The sequence below is a fragment of the Plecotus auritus genome, assembly GCF_963455305.1.
Source record: "Plecotus auritus genome assembly, chromosome: 13".
Taxonomy (NCBI): Eukaryota; Metazoa; Chordata; class Mammalia; order Chiroptera; family Vespertilionidae; genus Plecotus; species Plecotus auritus.
This window is the reverse complement of record NC_137779.1, coordinates 24,132,319-24,152,908: the sequence shown is the minus strand read 5'-3', so window position 1 is coordinate 24,152,908 and position 20,590 is coordinate 24,132,319. Positions and strand designations below refer to the sequence as shown.

Sequence of the window (20,590 nt, the reverse complement as noted above, 5' to 3'; positions counted from 1 at the left end):
GCCAGCATTGCCAGTGCCAGGACTGGAAGGAGCTGCAAAAGGACCAGCCTGAGACAGCCATGCACACCCTCACCTTCCTGCGGGCCTTACCACACTGGTCGTGTCTGCGGTTTTCTTGGGGACGTTGATCAGGTCACACTTCTTGTTTGCAGTGGGCTTGCTATCCAGAATGTTCTTCTTCACCACCTTGAGATCCCTGTTTTTGCCTGGAATGTATCCGTGCTTCAAGGAGATGAGGATTGGATCTGCGTTCTTCCCCTCAAACCACTCCTCTGCCTCCAGCGCGGCTTCGGGCCCCGCTGTGTCAGGATACAGGTCATCTTGGAAAAGGTCCGACTACAAGAGACATTTTGGGGAAACCCTTAAGTAAGGGAGAAGAAAGATCGGGGATTTAAAAACTTTTAAAAGCATAGACTGCTTAGAAAACTGGGCACTTACCTTCCTGGGAACAGTCATGATAATAGGTTCACACTTTCTCTCATGAAGTTTAAAGAATCTTCAAAAGGGAAATAAAGGCAAAGTTGCATCAAGTAAAATAGGAGGCTAAGTAACAAACAGGCTCACTCACAACCACTTTTCTACAAACTTCAGGGATACAAAATGCTCTGCCCACCACCTCAACTGCCCCACCAGAACTTAGCATTCCCAGTTTACAGATGAGAAAACGGAAGCCAAGCGTAGCTGCGCCAGGAAATGGCGCATGGGAGACAAGAACCAGGAGTAGCTCTATGCATGATGGTGACAGTCGAATTCCAACTATCTGGGGTCAGATCAACTGTGGTGGGAATAACACCACGGACAATGATTCATTTGTGAAAATGACCAGGTCAACAGACAGGAGAGAACGAACAACTGCATATCAGATAGTACCTATACAGAGTTGAAATGTAGAAATGTATTTAAATTAAATTAAACACACACACACACACACACACATACACACACACAAAACAACCCATACTGATTAATATAACAAAGAGCTTAAAAATCCTTATTTTTAAAGATGTGTCAATTATTTAACAAGTGTGTGAGCAGAAAAGCACACTTAGAGACAAACGTGCACAGAAACGAAGTGCTATATAATGCGTGCCAGGCTCTTAGCCTGATAACATGGTGCTACTAGTTCTGTTGCTTAAAATGGCCAGTGGTCAGTGAGTCTCCTGAGTATCTTCTGTTGACTAGCTTGAGAAAAGAGCCTTCCCCTTAGGAAGCCCACTAGCATTATGAAATATAAATTTTTAAAAAATCCAGAGTAGTACAGAGAGGTGGGAATTCTATCACACTTCTCAAATCAAGGGACCCCCAACCCAACACCCCACTGTAGGTCTTTGGCTTCCCTAGTTTAGGATCCGTGGGGTCCACAATCTACTTTGGAACCTGGTTCATCTTCCCACAGGGCAGGAACACCATTCCTCATTTCCATCCCAGGGACAGGCTCTCCCCTGCTTGCCTCCCAGGGGACACTGGCCCCAACCTTGGCCTGAACACAAGAGATGATGGTTTCACTATTCGAGTAAGTGTCCAGTACACGCAGACGAAGCCACTTTACCCGCTACACTTCAAGACACAGACTCTGAAAGAATGGGGAGGGCATATTTGGATGAAATGGTTTTGAAAGGAGCCTCCCTGCTCTCAAACCCCTGCTTCTAAGGAGGGGCAGGAAGTGAGACACTGATTCTGGGCCGCACACAAGGGTAGGAAGACCCGGCATCACAGAACTGCATGTAGTTGGGTTGCTCTTGCAGAACACAGATGGTATAAACAATTCCAACACTTTACATGCAGATTCTTTACCTGGCAATCTCACATTTGTTCACATCGAGTCCCCTCTTGGGCATGTAACCCATCCCTCTCTGAGGCTCTTTGCTGCTGAATGTGTTGAGGTAGTGGACATACGGGGATTCATCCGTGATCTCAAAATAGCGAATACTGCTGTCACCCTACAAGAAATGGGAGAAAAGTTTGTGTTTACTACTAACTGAAGTATCTGATTTAAGTGGGTGTCTCTCTCCCCTTTAAACCCAGCATTAATTAGGACTCTTTTAATTAATAAAAAATTAATTTTAATTTTACATGCCTCTTGGGCATGGAACCCATCCCTCTCTGAAGCTCCTTGCTGTAGTGGTTAACCTTTTCTTCCTCTTAAAGGCCTAACGCACGTGATGGTTTCTCATCCTGGCAGAGTAAGCCCTCACCTATCAAACACTACATCCCCTTCACTGAAGGCTAGATACCAAGTCAGAGTCAGGCAAAATGTTAACGCCTCTGCCAAGCAACTGTACTGCAATTCAACTTCAAAAGACACACGAAAGACCAGGAGGACTGAGAGGGCAACTACTGATTTGAGTTATTTGTTCAGTGGCAAAAAGCAGTGTCGTTCAGAGACCTGAGGGCACTAACATCAGATAATAATAAAAACCAAGACTTTCTAATTAAGAAACCTTCGTTTTGGTGATATCCTTGAACTTCACAAGGTTTTCTACCTCACTGCAATGTATAAAACTCTGTAATAATCTTCCTCGTCTAAGTACAAATAATTGTCTAATGGTCACACATTTATACCAACCTGAACAACAAAGGCAATTCTGCCTGGTAGAAAACACACACACACACACACACACACACACACACACACACACACACACGAAGACATAAATAGTTAGGTAGTATCACACTCTAACAATCCTCTCTGTCTTCACAATTTCCATTTATTTCAATCACATAAATAAAAATATAAAGCAATGGAAAAGAAGCTAAACACATACGGTTTGCTTTCTGCACACTAAAAATAGTTTTCTACCCAGTGTTAACCACCTCTGGGTAACAAGTCCTTGTGTTTGTTTTGATGCAGCGGTTAACATCTGAAGTAAAATGACTTTCAAGGAAACTGACAAGATCTCGTTTCTAAGTGACTGACCTGTAAAATGTAAAGCAGCTCTGCAGCACGCTCAGTGAACCATGAAAAGAAGTAAACATCCGGCCTTTACCCAGCAAGGATACCCTAACAGGTTTGAGGGACTGTATCACTCCATTTTTATTAATTCATGTATTTCAACTACACAAACTTCTAAGAAAAAGTTAAACTAGAAAAGAATAATACTGAGGTTACCACCTACTGAAATGAAATAGCAATAAAGCCACCACCAGTTTAGTTAGGCAGAGATCACTAGGCAGACTAGGCAAGAGGAGACCTTTTATTTCAGTGTGGGGTCTTCCTGGAACAACCGTCACTTCCTGAAATTTTAATCAGGCCGCACGTTTTCCGGTCCAGGGTCCTAACACTGAACTCCAGGAACAAGAACCCTCTGGAGCAGGGGTCCTCAAACTTTTTTAACAGGGGGCCAGCTCACTGTCCCTAAGACAGTTGGAGGGCCGGACTATAGTTAAAAAAAAAAAACTATGAACAAATTCCTATGCGCACTGCGGGCCCGGGACGAGTCGGCTGCTAAGCAGGACAGACAGCGGCACCCGGCGGGCCGGATAAATGTCCTTGGCAGGCCGCATGTGGCCCGCGGGCCGTAGTTTGAGGACCCCTGCTCTGGAGAGTCTCAGAGGCCCTCAAAAGCTCACATTCCCAAGCACCATTCTCCTTAAGAGTGCATGGCATGTGGCAATAAGCACTAAGTGCCTATCTAGAACCATCCAGTAGAGCTCAGCATGAGATGTGGCAAACTGGTTCCTCATCCCTGACACCAATGATGAGAGATCTGCAATCACCACACAGCACCACCAGGTAATACAAAACACTCGCATGTAAAAATCAATAATCAATTTAAAACAAAAAAAGAACAAAAATTAAAAAGAGAAAAACAAAACACCAGCACGTACTCCATCTCAGAGTGCCCAAGCAAAGATTCCCCTGTCAGCATCTGCCCAATCCCTGCTTCCGTCAAGAGTACTGAGCACAGTGTCAACACCACACATCTGGCAAGTTACAAACAGTCCAGTCTCACCCCAAACATAACAAAATCATAGCATAAGACACACACATATCAATTAAAATGTTACAATACATTGCCCATCTACTAAATCTCCGAAGGACAAACTTTTCCTCCCACAGGATTAAATTTAATATTAAACATCAAAATTACTGTTTACCTTTCCACATAAGTAAATGATACTGGTGTCAGGGTCATAGAAAGGCAGCAACACCCCATTGCTAGTGTCCATTTCATGAAGAGCAATTGGTTCCTGCATATTTTTCTAGGGGAAAAAAAAAAAAAATATATATATATATATATATACACACACACACACAATTTAAGGGTAAATTTTTGTTACCTTACTATGCATTCCTTTATCCCTAATTAAGTTAGCCATTTCCCTAGAATACTGAAATTTAAACAATGCACATGTAACATTCATACATGTAAATACCAATAAGAATAGCAAGTGGCACCTGACCCACTGAAAATTGTTTATTTGACAACATAATCAGTGCACATATCAGTGTGACTCTATGACAAAGATGAAAGTGCCCTTCTCTTTTGTGACTTTTCTTTTTAAAAAGTACTTCTTTCTCATTATAAATTAAATATATGTTCTTTAAAAAGTTACAAGGAAGAACATAAAAATTGTCACATATGCCATCATCCCACAGTCCAGTGTGTGGCAGAATCCATGACCATTTTGGTCTATTTCCTCCCAACACACGTACGCACACAAATTAGGATCATACCTTATGTGGAGGTTAGCTTTTTTTCTTAATAAGCGATAATTTACTGTTTTGTTTTGTTTTTTAATCCTGAGGGTATGTTTCTACTGACTAGAGGGGGGGGGGAGAGAGAGGGAGAGGGAGAGAACACCATCGATGTGAGAAACATTGGTCAGTTGCCTCCTGGGGATCGAACCCCCCACCTTTGGTGTAGGGGACAATGCTCCAACCAACTGAGCCACCCAGCCAGGGCCCGTTTTCTATTTTTTCCACTTTTGTGATTATGAGCATTTTCTCAAGCATGACTACTTTGATTTAGACATTTGATTTAGATGATATTCTTTATAAAAATATAACTAAGTTTAGAACTCATTTCCCAAGTCTGGATTCCTCATGCATTCTTTTTAAAAAATATAGTCAGCATAGACTCCTTGGGAGTATCACAAATGCATTTTTTAAAAGATAGTTAGCAATAAGTCTCTAGTGAGGATGAGAACTTCACGTCCAATTTAAAACAAGTGGGAGTTTCAGAAAACCTCACTAAGGACCATAATCTATGTACCAACCCAAAGACCCACTCAGAAAAGAGAGTACGCTCAAGTGTCAGCTGGGGAAAGGCTGGGACGGGGCATACCGGGTTCCAGAGCGCCAGCTGCCGCTCGCTCATGCGGCTGAAACCAGTGGTGAAGACATTGCCGTCAGCCAGAAAGATGGCTCTCATGGGTCGTGCTCCTTCGTGCGCTTTCTCCTTCTCCTGCAAGAGAGAGCGAAGAGGCACACTGCACACGTTCAAACTGCAGGAAGGAAGGTGAGGTGTGGGGGTAGGGGCCCATACACAGAACCCAACCGCACGCCACTGATGTTAACTGGTACATGTGTGTGTGTCTCACTAATAACCACCTCCCCTCCCCAGACAAGGAAACAAAGTGACACTAAGTGATTTGGTCAAGGTCCCTCAGCTTAAGTTAGCAAGTGTCAGGACTAGACTCAATAGCCTCATTCCTTCCACCGTGCCCCGCTGCCAACCCAAGTCCATGCACTGCAAAAACGGAACACACGAGAGGACTCTGCCAAATGCTTTTCTCCAGAGATTAATAACCGTAAGGAAAATAACCTGCTGCATCTTTATGAGACACTTGAATAGTCATCTGTGGAACAGGGTGGGGAATCAATTGATTAATTTTTTGTACTAAGCCAGGAATGCAGTCCACTGTTTGGGGTAGCTCATCTACACTTGTCGACTTTTAAGGACTCTTGTGAACTGATAAAAACATTGTTTCTTTGTGGAAAATGGTTACCAAGTGAGAGCTAAGCCTTGGGTAAAAGCTAGAAATGTACAGCTCTGAAGAGAAGAGTGACTAGGAGACCGTCAGAAGCCTGCACCAGCCTTTTCTGATTCGCAGGCATCTGCGCACAGCAAGGTGCACTGACCAGCAGCACAGCCCTCTGTGGCGCCTTAGAAAGCACACAGTTCACACTCACTGAAGGGCCACAAATACTGGGGTTTTTGTCCGGAGAATACTTACAGCAACAATCTCTTGTTTCCTAGGATCGATTACTCTCACTTTCTTGTCTTTGGAAGCCGTGCAGATGAGACTGCCATTCCGGTTCCAGCTTACATTGTAAATCATGTCCGAGTGCATATCGTCCAAGTTTATCAGGGCTTCCCCCGTCCCCACGTTCCATATGATGATGGCATTATCACAGCCTAGGAGCAAGCACAACCATGCCCCCAGCTATTAAAATGCCTGCACAACGGCACATTTGTGGAAACTACAAAGACATGCATTGAAAGGAAGGTGCTGACAAGAGGCCCTACTTACTGGGAGTTTTAACAAAGAAAGTGACAAAGGAAGAAGAAATTTGTATAAAAAATCAGTGTTAAGTAAAAATATAGCTTAAGTTTGGGTTTGTATGAAACAAATAAAAACAACCAAACAAAACTAAGAACTACAAGAAAATAGAATTCTATGTTTTCTGTTTGTGTTTTTTAATCCTCACCAGAGGATATGTTTTTATTGACTTTAAAGAGAGGATGGTGGGGGGAGAGGGAGAGAGGGAGACAGAGAGAGAGAGAGAGAGAGAGAGAGAGAGAGAGAGAGAGAGAGAGAGAGAAACACCGATAGGTTGCCTCCCATATGCTCCCCAAATGGGGATCGAACCTGCAACCTAGGTATATGCCCTGACAAGGAATCAAACCCACAACCTTCTGGTGTACGGGATGATGCTCCAACCAACTGAGCCACACAGCCAAGGCCTATGTTTACTTTTCTTTCATATATATATATATATATGTATACATATACACACACACACACACACACACACACACACACACACACATATATACAAATAGATAGGTAGATAGATATCTTCTTTTGTTGATCTTAGAGAGGATAGGAGAGGGAGAGGGATGGAGAAGGAGAAAGACATCAATACCCCCTTACCACAGACTGAGCCCAAAACCCAGGCATGTGCCCTGACTGGAAACAAACCATCGACCTTTTGTGCTCGGGATGATGCCAACCAAACTGAGCCACACCAGCCAGGGCAAGGCCTATGTTTTTTTAAGAGTTAACTGGGCTGTCAATTCCCTTTTCTAGTAAAATAAGCATCAGAATGAATACAGCTTACTTCTTCTCCAGTGGAGCTAAAAATAAAGAGCTTAAAAAACTGTTTAGGACACTTAACAAAGATGGTGGAGAGCAGGCGATTCAAATCAACGATGCTGTACTACATCGGATTAAAGCAAAGCAAATTACAGTAAGTGGAAGGGAAATGCAAGGACTGGCCTAACTAGTTGCCCACAACAGATCTTTATCTTTCAAGGGGGAGAAATAGGTCAACACTAGCGTGAGTTGAGAAGCCCAAAGTATAGTCACATAGGCATGAGGACTCCGAAACTGTCCCCAAAGAGGCCACACTGTTGCCTCGGCCACAAGCCCTCAGCTCATCAACATCCTTCCTTCAAGGGTCTGCCCCAAGTCCTGGAGACCCTTTAAAAGAATGTCTTTTGCTGCTCCCAGGACATTATTTCAAAGATAAAGAAAAGTAAGAAAAGAGATGGCCATCCTGAAAGCGAATTCTTGCCAATAAAACAAATTTGCAAGCACTTTAGAAAAATGAGCCACTGAGATCCAGAATACCTAGAAGTTACCTAAGAGTGAGAAGTAGAAAATGGGCGGGAAAACTGCCCAACAGTATGAAAAGCTGGAGTGGAGCTCTGGGGGGGACTTGACCCTTCCTCTGCCTTGTTCATCACAGGCCAACAGGTAACCGCAGCCACCGACGATGGATCGTATAGCTTACAATGCGTAGAGCATTGTGAAGGGAGCACGGGGAGCCCTCTGCTGACCACACCAAAAGTGTGACCGCGATGAGAAGAGGAGCAGGACATCCCATGATGGAATGCCACCTTTGGGACTGGTTTCTCTTCTTATCAGACCGAGGTTCTGAGTAAGAACACTGGAAGGGTTCCCAGGTATAGGCAACTGTGATTTTGAAAAAGGACAATCCTATGTAGTGTGTGTGTTTTTTGAAAAGCAGTCCTTGGTTTCAATAGGTACCCAGCATTAAACTTTTTATTTAACTCATTATACCATAAATATCCTCTATTACCGCTAAAAACTGAACTGCCCCCTCCTTTGCACTGGTAAAGGGAAAGATCTTTAAAATTCCACCACTAACATTAATATAACTTTTTTTTAGGAATTAAGGTATAATTTACATGCAACAAACACAATACATTTATTTAAAATATATACTCATGAAGTTTTGACAAGCATATATATTTGTGTAGCCACCATCACAATCAAGATATAAAACATTCCCATCACCCCACAAAGCTTCCTCTTGTCCTTTTTATTGCTTCTATAAAAGAAGAAAAAAAATCTCAGATTTTAGACAAAGAAACAGATTTCTGTAAGATAAAACTTAAAATTGAAAGTGGTTTAACAGTGAAAACTCAAAAACAACCTCACTATCAAAAAAATAAGGGGCTGATTTAAACAACTGAGGTTTAAATAGTCCAGACAGTGGACTATTAATGGAGTCATTAAAAATATCATAAGAAGAACATTTAACAGCATGTGAAAAAGATCACATACGCAAGTCTCTGAACCCATCTTCATGTTTAAAATCATTTACGTGTGTGCACAGAAGTATCTTCTGGAAAGAAACACCAAAATGGTAATAATGATGTTTCCTCTGGGTGGTGGGATTATAGATTTTTCTTTTCTTCCTTCTGTTTATATGTAATCTATATAACATATACATACTACTTGCATAAGGAGAACAATGACAGTATTCCTTAAAAGGAAGAAGGATATTTGCCTGACAGGCTCACCCTAAAGTTGGCAGCAACACCAGGGCTGGAATCTAGGGCTCCTGGTTCCCATCTGGGTTCCTTCTACTACATCAAGAATAACTAAAATTGTGGTCCACGGAGAGCCCCAGCAGAAATAATGAATCTGCTGCAATTACAGGCAAATAAGTATGTATCTGTTCATTTTCCTAAGCAGGAAGTATCTTCCACAGACTGTCAAAGTAGCCTTAACACATGCGCACGTATGGGTCAGGGAACCACTGCATCTCAGCGCCTCCTCATGGATTCCTAATGATCTGCTTCAAACAGTTTAGCACACAGTTGAAGGCATTTGCTGCTCCTCTCCACAAAAAGGGCTGCAAGCAGCGATGACAATGGGGGAAGGGGACTGCTCAGCTCCTACCTGCACTAAGAAGCACGTTACGGGCTGTCGGGTGCCAGGCTACGATGCCAACTCTCTTTGAGTGGCCTTCTAAAATCACCACAGGTTCGGTCAGGGAAAGGGTGAGTCCATTTTCTGGAATCTGCCACACCTGTTGGAAAAGAGAAAGAGGACCCATCTTTCAATATCACATTTACTGTGATCATCTGGTTTGAAGACTTGTTCTGCATAAACAGAACATACAATGGTCTTTGGATAAAATGCAGAATAATATGGAATGACTGTGTAGTTGTTTTTAAAATGTAATAAGATATTAAAGGTCAGAACGAACAGAAAATGACTACTAATTTGGTCAAAGCATGAAGTCAGCAAGGGAAACAAATGAAATGAGACTTTAGTGACAACAGGAAATGCATTCTGCAAGATGAAGTCTGACCTAGGCTTAGAACTGAAAGTAGTAATACCATCAGCCATCTCCAGATGGCACCAGAACCATGGGCTGCTGGGTTTTCTTGCAAGGATTGCAAAACTCTGCCTGACCACGATGAAATCAATAGTGTGTTTCCCAAGTCCCTAATGAAGCAGAGCGATGGGAGGCTTTGGTGATAATCAGCATTTCCAGCTTAAATATTAGGGCTGAAGCAGAGCCCTTTCTCTAGCTTCTGCACCATCTTCTCCTTGGATGGCGAGGAAATTTTAATGATGAAGCAAAACATTTATTGTAAAATTTTCAAAATAAGGAAACTCTCTTCCTTCTATCTGTTACTTCTGGCAGATTCAATGGTTCCTTCAACTAGGTTTATGCATTTAATACAGGCACCTAACCCATTTTACTACCTTTAACAAAAGATTCATGCGACATATTTCGTTTTCTCATTAGAAGGAACTTTTACCCTTTGTGACAGCGTGAATAGACCTGGACAAAATATGTCAGTCAGAGAAAAACAAAATACCATATGATCTCACTAATATGTGGAATCTAATGAACAAAATAAACTGATGAACAAAATAGAACCAGAAGCACGGATACATGGAATAGATTGACAAATGTCAGAGGGAGGGGATTGGGGGCTAGATAAAGGAAGGTGAAGGGATTAGCTACAGAACATATATGCACAGCCCATGGACACAGACAACAGTGTGGGGAGGGCTAGGCAGGGGAGGGGGCTGAGTGAGGTGGGCAACACATTCCTTGAGCAGCCACTATGAGGCAGTCCATTACCAGGCAGGGTGGGAAAGGCTGAGAAAAGGAGAGACTTCTATAAGACTGAAAGCCAAAGTCGGCAAAGACAAGGGATATGATGTAGAGGGTTGGAACACGGGCTCTGGAGCCAAACAGATCCTGGTTCAAATCCTGCTTGAGCCACTTACCATGAGGGTCCTGGGCAAACAACTCAGCGTCACTGTGCACAGAGACAACATCAGTACCTATACTTCCTAGGGCTGCTGTGAGGATTAAATGAGTTAATAGGGTCCTTAGAACAGTGCCTGGCATACAATCAATGCCCTCCAAACGTAGACACAGTAGAATGCAGTAGTTAAGAACATGGGCTCCTGAACTAGAACGGACTGTCCAATCCCGATTCAGCTATGTGTTAGCTGTATGACCTTGGGAACATTCACTAACCTGTCTGGGCCTTAAGTCTCCTCACCTATAAGATGGGACTAATAATAAAACTGCCCTCACTTGGTTGTTTTGAGGACCATTGTGGTAATATGAATCTAAAGCGTTTAGAATAATGCCTGGCATTAAGACAGGCTCTGGATAGATACTAACTACTGTTATTACAAGGAAACCACACATTGTATGTGACCAAGGGTACGCTGGCATAAGCTAAGTGCTGAATGAAAATACAAATGTCATGAGGTCACCTTCCTGCCGTTCAAGTTTGGTATATCCAAGAAGGCTTCCTAGGGAGATGACCTGAAAGGATGAAAAGAAGTGAGGTGACAGGAGGAAGAAGGAAAGAAGGAAGGAAGGAAATCAAGTATCCAGTTTCAAAATAAAAAACACAGATGCATATAGCAATCTTCTAAAAAGTAAATGCCCCAGGAGGCTGGCCGAGTGGCTGACAGGAAAAAGGCCAGAGGAACAAAGACAGCACAGACACGAGGCTTCACAGTGGGAGGAGAAAGTGACTGGAAAAGCCTGTAGAACTAAATGAAAAGACGACGGAACTCTTGCCTCTGCTGGTAAATAAAGGTGGTGCTGTTCTCCATTGTGGACTGTGGACAAGAGCCGGCAGAGCTGTAAGTCTTTCCACATGAAGCGTACACACCCCTTGGTTGGTGCCCACTGGCCCTACTCACAGGCCTGTCATTATGTGGCTCTCTGCCCTTTTTAGGACTGTCTGCTGCTTCCGGGCCTGGGTCTTCCAGTTTGGACTGAAGAGATCATGCCTTCTGCAGCAGCAGGACAACTAAGAGCGGAAGTGCCACTGGGTACATGCTTAGTATGCTCGTGTGCAAACGGGACGCAGCCTGGTGTGGAAGAAAGGGCACTGGCCTGGATGTCAGAAGATGCCCGGGCTCCTTCACAGATGGGACACTAATTGGCCATACTAGCATTAAAAAGGGACTTCACTTCTTGGAGCCTCAATTTCCTTGTTTGATACCGGAGACAGCATCAGCTCTGCTTCCTCAGGAGTTACTGGAAAGGTCAAATGGACTAAAACATTTTGTACACCCAAGCACTACCTTAATGTGAAATACACAATAGGGTGACCTTTGACAAAACTGCTGTGCAAGGCCTGTGTTTAAGTTGTAAAATGGGAATTATTCCTGCCTTACTTTGCTGGTATAATGATTCACTATAATCATGCACATAAGGCCTAAAAACAGCACTTGGCAAGAAAAAAGTCCCTACTATATGTTTATGATTATTTTTCTTGCTGTTACAATGACCGCCATGGATTGTTAAGTCTGACCATCATAGTTTCTTGGAATGAGTCTTATCTTCAAGTTAATTGAGCACCGTACCCAACAGTCTAACTTACGTCCAAAGTATCTCATGCATGAAGGCTCTAGTTCACACTGAGGCCAGTTAGCACAGATGAGGACAGCTCTGAGCTCTAGGCAGGTCCGTTAGCTTTTCTCTGCTCTGTGGACACAGGTTCTAACACCCACCAGCTTTTTCAAAGACATGAGGTGAGTGGAGAGGAAAAAGGTTCCAAACTCCCTCTGCCGTGCGGAGAGTGGGCGCCTCAGCCCAGCAGGGCTATCAGCTTTATCCTCCGCCACTTGATATTTTTGTTTTTGTTTTTTAAACAATAATGTGTTCCTGAAACTTTGTATTTGGATAACACATTACTATGGCAATGTCGTGTTTTGTTTTGAAAGAAAGGGAAAAACGCAATCAGTCCCAAGGCTTCCAGATGAAAAAGTGAATCAACCAGTGAAAACCCACGGTGGTTCTGGAAAAAAACAACTTGAAGCACATGTTCGGGAACTATTGTATCACCGGCATCCTTTTCACATGTGAAACTCTGGCTATGGAAAAAGGCCAGCTCAAGAAAATATTTCCAACAAGAAAGGAGGAAAATTAAGAAGCTTAGGCTTCTCTCAAACAGTAATTTTAAAGTGCAGTTTGTTTGAAGGTTTTATTTCTCAAGCAAACACAGTGCACATTTAGAGCATACACAAAGTGCTTCCAGACACTGCTTCCCTACTTTACACCCATCATGAACTTGCTACTGGGCTAGGCACTAGAGTTACAGCCATAAAAAAGGCTATTTCCCCAAAGGCTATATTTTTTAAAAGCTAAGGAAACCAATTCCAAAGGGAAAATGAAGGAAATAAATAATCTTAAGAGACAGGAAGAGGTTACAGATTCTGTAGCAGCTGCAGAACAGCACAATCCCCTACAGATCCACTAACCCCACGGGGTAGGAGGCACAGAGTCATGACATTCATAAATGAACCATGACATTGCGAACAACATTAGCTTTGGGAAAATCAAGAACTGAGAGCTGGGTTCTGATTTGCCAAGGCTGTAATATCGACTGGAAAATGGCCCAGATGTAATGTGCACAAAAAGGAAATGACATGAAGCCCTGCTGAAGAACTGAGGGACAGGATCCTGAGGAACGCGCTCTCATCACCAACTACAACATCACTTCCATTTTTATTTCAAGACAAAAACTGTATTAGGAAAATTTACAACAGAAGCAAAAATGTATAAAATAGGGAGTCTGTTTTTGTTGATTTCCACAGAAGCGTGAGACTGATTTGGGAGAATGGAAACGTGTTCATTTAAATGTAATCATTTGGGACTGTTCAGAACATCTAGCTGGAGACAAATAAATCACCTACTCTGCCTTCAAACTTTCCCTCTCCCAGAAACAATTATGCAACCTTGCTGAACTAGCCGTTTTTAAAATTTGTGTTTAATTACTACCCTGCAGATAAGGGACAATGTCAAATCAACACCATTCACAAAACTTAATTGGCTGCTCTTTGTATTATTTAAAGCATTATTCTTTTCTTGGAGCTAAAATTTTCCCAACTGTAACACCAGTAGCCATATTCTCTAAAACTCTTATAAGAAGCTATTGCTGGAGGAAAACACTCAACAGTACCAAAAATATGGAAAACCTAGGAGTGAAGTATAGTTTCTAGGAGGAAGGTTTGTATAATTGCATTTGCTGGTATAAAACATCACTTCAAATAGTAGTCCATTGAAAGCAATACCTTAAATGCATCTGAGATTATCGTATGTATATGTGAAAAAGCAAATGAGATAGATCAGGATATTCTAATTCATCCTTTGAATCCTTGAGAACCCGGATTCTCAGTGTGGAAGAAAGGATATATACAGAGATGTAATATTAAAGAGGTTAGATAAAAACTCTATAGCCCTGAATTTGAACTGGAAATATTAAGATGAAGTCAAAAGTTACCACATCTTTAAATATATATGTATATTCTAGCTCCATTTACTATCATCTTTTTAAAAATTTTTCAATTACAGTTGACACTCAGTATTTCATGTGTACAGCATACAGTAGTAGTTAGATATTTTATGTAACTTTTAAGGTTATTCTTCCTCCCAGTAAGTCTAGTACCCACTTGACATCATTCATAGTTATTACAATAGCAAAGTCTTAAAAACCATAATCACCATGGTAACAATGAGCATCCCTAGCACCCAGATTGTGACCAAGAAATACCATTTTCCATTAAAAGAAATCAGAACTTGAGAGAAATGGCTGATTTGAGGTGTGGGGCAAAGGATGTGCAAGATGAGCTGGAACTCCTTAACAAACCAAATAGTAAGGGAGCTATCGAAAACAACTGGGTATTCCCTTTGTAATAAATCACTTAATTCACTTAACTGAATTCATTCAACTTTAGTGTGTTTCATAATACAAAAGTGGTTTTTTTTTTAAAGGGACAACATGACCAATAATGCTGATGACAGAAAGAGGTGGATCAAGAGAGGTTAAGACTCGCAGTCAATTTAAGATTTTGGCATTAGGTCGAAATACTGTTCTTCTCCCCTCAGCAAAATGTTTGTGGCCATTAAAATGATCAATTTAGCAGGGCACATTAAAAGGAACAATTCCTTTTAACAGCAGCATATTTCTTTAATATGCTTTGGCTGCCAAAATTATGAGATCGCAGGAGGAGTTATCCTCAGCCAAAAGTCCATGAGTAAAAATGAGTAAATGTTTAAATGTCACAGTTCAGGAATTAACATGTGTTTATGTAAAATAATTTTAATTAATAAAGGCTTCCAAACAATGTTACTAAGTCTGGTTCAGTCCACAGAAAACAGAGAGGGAAATAACAGTAGTGGTTCTCTCAGCCCCCCACTTGATGAACCTGAGACTGCTTGCAACTTGATCAGTTACTACACTCACCTGTTTCAGTACTTACGTCAGTACTTCCCTTCTGTGCTATGTCTAACCTTTAGGGCTAAGATTAAAAATTGATCCAAACCAATTACAATCTTAAGATCATAATCAAGAACAAGAAGTTTTATATTAAAAAGTACACCAGCCTTGGCCAGGTGGCTCAGTTGGTTGGAGCGTCATCCGTGCACCAAAGGGTTGCTGGTTCAATTCCTGGTCAGGGTACATACCTAGGTTTTGAGTTTGATCCCTGGTGGCTGGGGTGTGTTTGGGAGGCAACCAGTCGATGTTTCTCTCCTTCCCTCTCTCTCTCAAATCAATTTTTTAAAAAAGTACCCCAAGGCCTTATTTCATATGTAATCTACTTTTGGAATCCAAATGAGGAAATATATAGAACTTACTTTAAAAACCTTTCAAAATGTTTGCACTGCTGCACAAAAAAGGGCTTTCTTAACCAGGGTCCACGAGACAGAACACAGCTTCTGATGATAGCTTAGAAAGAAGCACTTGCAAAAACTCTTTACTACCTCTCAGTATCAGTCCCATACCCTTTTTTATCCATACCCCTTTGGGATCTTATTTCACTGTAATGTACAATTCTTAGTAGCAGTTTTTTCTCTCTTTTTGGGGAGAGAAGAGAGGTCATGTCTTCCAGTAATTCACAGAATTATTGCAAAGTCATTTCAGTTTCTCTAAAATCTTCCCACAGAACTGTCAATAAGCACATACAAACACACACTCATACAAAAGAAAAAAGATAACATAGTAAAACCTCTTGTAAAAGCCTTATCTGTCATTAAACTTTAATGTCACTAAGTCCTGTATAATCCAATGGACAATCAAAACTGCTATGATTTTGTGCTTTTCAAGCATCTAAACACACACACACACACACACACACACACACACACACACACACAGTTTTTGCAAGCAGTGAGTCTTACTGGCTTGTGTGTATGCCACACCCTGGGAGCTTACCATAACCGTGCAGTCCTCTGAACCGCTGGCAATGACCTGATCATTATGTGGGCACCAATCTATGTCAAGCACTGGTCCTGTGTGGCCACATACAGTAGGGTAGGATTTGTCAATTCGACCAGTCTGAAAGTAGAGAGAAGCAAATTTATTATGTAACTCAATGCCACAGAGTTTGTGTTTTCTCAGACCCATTTCTCCTTTATCACCTCCACCCAAAACTCTCAATAGTCTATTAAAGATCAAAATTTCTAGTACTACAAAGAGTTTAATCAACTGCATTAATAGACATAGCAAAAAATAATTCAAAAGTCTTTTGCCAAAGTGTTTTTCGATGATAGCCAAATTATAAATTATACATGTGTTTCTACTACAAAAAACTTGATATTACTCAAAATGCAAAATATAACTTTTAATATAATGAAGTTAATATTCTTGAATATACGAATTAAAGTATTGGAAATGAACAGCAAAGTTAAGGTAATAAAATTAGCAAGCAACATTAGGTAATAGAAAGAAACTCTTTAGTTATTGCTTAGGGGCTCAAGGACATACTACATTTTACTGTCTCTCAACTGCCTTCAATCGATAGAAATGCCAGCCGAACAATGTAATTAACATAAGCTTAGATCTTATCCATTATCCAGTTCTACATCTCATTAAGAATACAGGGTTTTTTTATTTAAAGTATGACATAGGTCTCCTTTTTCCCCGATTGACCCCCACCCCCTGCCACTCCCTCCCCTCAGGACAAGCCCCCACCATCCCAGTGTCTGTGTCCATTGGTTAAAAAAATACAGTTTTTAATGTTGGTCATAAGTAACCATCACAATTTGCTCATGGTACACATTTGAATCAAACAAGCCAACCTGGCTTAGACCATTTTTGTATTAACCAGAACAAATGCTGCTGTAACAACAGGTGTTCAAAAGCTACTTCCTTTTTCAAACAAGTTAGTCCATGTTAGTCCATGCTGAGGTTCTTACAAGCTTTAACAGCTGGTGAACAAAAACGAATCACTGCCACACAAAACTGAACCCTTTTGTTGTTGCTGCTGCTCTTGTTATGGCAAGACATCACAACACTGGGGACTGGGGCAGGCTTCTTGGCAGTATTAGGACACCGCAAAGCAAATCTCAGAAAATACCAAGGAATCAATATCCTGTAGAGCATGGTCTGAGTACAATGCAATACAATTAAAAACAGAAAAATATAAACCAAAAATCTCCAATGCATCTAAAAAAAATTAAATTTACTAAATAATTCAAACAGAAAATTATAATAGCCAACAGATGTCTAAACTGATCAATAAGTACATGATTGCCATATTGTGATTTGTAAGATATTTGATCTTCATCCATAGTTCCTGGTTCACAGCTCCTAAAACCCTTAAAATTTCCTAAGTGTTGACAGTGATAAAGGTATCTTTTGTATGCTAATGAGGTGACTTTTGGATCCCATCCGAGGGTGGGTGGCGGCTAGTAGTCAGGAGAACCAACCATGTGATTAGAGGTTTGAAACTTTCAGTCCCACTCCCTGACCTGTGGAGAGGAGTGAGGAGCTGGAGACTGAGCTCAACGCCAAAGGCCAATGACTTAGTCAATCTAACTATGAAGCCTCCATGAAAACCTAGGAAGACACCTGGATGGTCGCTTGGGGAGCACTTCCCAAGCCATTACGCCATGCCCCAAGCTCCACAAGGACAGAAGCGCCTTTGTTGGGGACCTCACCTATGTATCTCTTCATCTGGCTGTTGATTCGTATCCTTCAATAAACTTTGTAATAAATCAGTAGCCTAGTGAGTAAAGGAGTTTTCCTGAGTTCTGTGAGCCATTCTAGAGAATTAATCAAACCCTTGGAACATCACTTTGTGAGTCAGAAGCACAGGTAACAACCTGGACTTGTGACTAGCACCTGAAGTATGTGTTGGGGGAGGGAAGCAGTCTTGTAGGTCTGAACCTTTAACCTGTGGAATGTGATGCTATCTCTGGGAAGACAGTGTCAGAATTGAGTTGAATTCTCCAGCACCCTGCTGCTGTCTGAGAATTGCTTGTTGGTATGGAGAAGTCTACATGCACACACAGATATTGGGTCTGGAAACCCTTCTCAATAACATATCAAAGCTTGTGGGATATAGCTAAAACAGATCTTAGGAAAAAATTTATAGCCTTAAATGCATATATGAGAGAAGATGGAAAATTAATGATGTAAGAATAAACCCAAAGAACATAAAATTATGAGAAGAAAGTAACAAAAAGTAAATAATAAACCAAATCAATAAAATTAGATATGGAAGACAAAAGGCAGAAATACCAGATATTAAAAAGGGACATAATTTGGTAGAAATTTACATGATATGAAAATACTAGGAATAACATTTGATAATAAATTTGAAAAGTCCAGATGAAATAAGCAATCTCTTAGATAAAAATCTAACTTATCAAAACTTTTTCAATAAATAGAAAACCTGAATAGACCTATAAGCATAAAAGAACCAGCTAAGTATCATTCCACACAGCCCCATAAATCAAGCAGTCACCAAGTACCAAAAATCACTAGGCCCAGATGGTTTCACAGGTGAATTTTACCAAACATTCAAACCAACGTTCCCAGAAGAGAAAAAAGAGGAGCACTGCTGACCTCGTTACACAGTAATGTCCACCTAGATACAAAGGACAGTTATGGAGAAACGAAAATCTACCAGACTTATAAATACTGTTGCAAACTCCCTAAAAAATAAAAAAAGTAACCCAAATTTAGCCGTGTGAGTTGTTCTCAAAAACCATAAGCAAGTGAAAAGACAAGTTGCAGACTCTGGGGGAAGATATATATATACTAGAGGCCCAGTGCACGAAATTCGTGCATGGGTAGGGTCCCTAAGTGGCTGCCGGCTGCCAGCCAGGGCCTTCCTCGGCTGCTGGCTGCGGCCTTCCTTCATTCCACGCTGCCCCCTGGTGGTCAGCACATGTCATAGTGTGCGACTGAACTCCCAGTCGGTCGAACTCCAGAGGGGACACTTTGCATATTAGGCTTTTATATAGATAGATGCAGCATATAGACCTGACAAAGTCAACAGCAACCTAACAGAATAACGGACGATATGAGCAGAGAATTCACAGAGAAGGAAACCTGAAAAACCAATAGATATATGAAAACATCATCTCATTATAATCAGGGAACAGCAAATTAAAACAATGAGGTAACATTTTATACCTATTAAAATTGGCAACAATTTGGAAGTCTACATATAAATGCTGGCAAGTGTGCTGGGAAAGAGGAACTCATAAAAACTGATCACAGGAGAGACTATCTCACTACAATCCCTTTTGAGAGCAATCTGGAAATAGCTGGAGGTGAGGATGCCCACCCCTCGGCAGTCCCACTTGTAGGTGGTCTGTGTGAGAGGAAAGCCCCATGTTTTGCACAAGAAGGATATTAACTGCAGCACTGTGGGAATCGTGGAAAAAAGAAAACAGAAGCAATTTCACTGTCCTTTGGTATGGGAATAAGTATCATATAAAAGTTTAACAGACACAAAATAATAGTCTGTTTAGATACATACACATATAATAGAAGTACAAAATATGATACATACCAACTTTGAGGAAACAATTACCTCTGGGGAAGGAGGAAGAAGTAAAGATGGATGGTATCTTAGCTACATCTGTTATGCTTTATTGTTTTTCAAAAAAGATATATGAAACAAACATGGCAAAATCTTAACATCTGCTTAATCTTGTGGGTGAGCACATGAATGCCCTATTATTTTACTTTTTGTTTGTTTGATTTGTATCCTATTTTTTATAAATAGTAATACAATAAAGTTGAGAAACACTTGTTCCTAACTTTACTTTTTAATATATATATTTTTTTAATTGATTTCAGAGAGGAAGGAAGAGGGAGGGAGAATAACATCAATGATGACAAAGAATCATCGATCAGCTGCCTCCTCCACACCCTCGACTAAGGAGCCGCACCCCAGGCATGTGCCCTGACCGGGGAAATGAACCGTGACCTTCTGGTTCAGAGGTAGATGCACAACCACTGAGCCACACTGGTCAGGCTAACTTTACATTTTTAAGTAATCTTTACTCTCAAGGAAAACAGTTTTTCTGTCTGAATTGTTTATTGTATCCCAGGGTCTTTGCACTCTTAGGCTCTCCCCAGCAAACCACATTTGGCATCCCTGATGGCAAAGTACTGAATTCTGAACTTCCAAGAACACCAAATATTTTTTTTTCAATTTGGGTTAAGAAGAGCTTTTGCTCAGACATAAAACAATTTTGGAATCTGGAAGTGCTATTAAGAGTTGTTCTTAATTACGTACTGAGAAGCTTACTAAATGACTTTTTTTTAGGTTAAAATTAAGCAACCCAGGCTAACAGTTAATAGCTATAACCAGT

At 41.1% G+C, this 20,590-nt stretch overlaps 1 protein-coding gene across 2 annotated transcripts in view; it reads right to left on the bottom strand.

Annotated features, from left to right (window-relative positions):
- The window catches only part of CORO1C (coronin 1C), a 64,465-nt gene that overhangs the window by 3,402 nt on the left and 40,473 nt on the right, over positions 1-20,590 (bottom strand). For both annotated transcript variants that reach the window (XM_080650769.1, XM_080650770.1), the window contains exons 3-10: positions 16,191-16,313; positions 9,382-9,511; positions 6,181-6,362; positions 5,289-5,408; positions 4,099-4,203; positions 1,795-1,940; positions 439-496; positions 91-336 (exon numbers count right to left, since the gene is read on the bottom strand). In XM_080650769.1, coding sequence (XP_080506895.1) covers positions 91-336; positions 439-496; positions 1,795-1,940; positions 4,099-4,203; positions 5,289-5,408; positions 6,181-6,362; positions 9,382-9,511; positions 16,191-16,313 — 1,110 coding nt within the window. The remainder of the gene's footprint in view (positions 1-90; positions 337-438; positions 497-1,794; positions 1,941-4,098; positions 4,204-5,288; positions 5,409-6,180; positions 6,363-9,381; positions 9,512-16,190; positions 16,314-20,590) is intronic.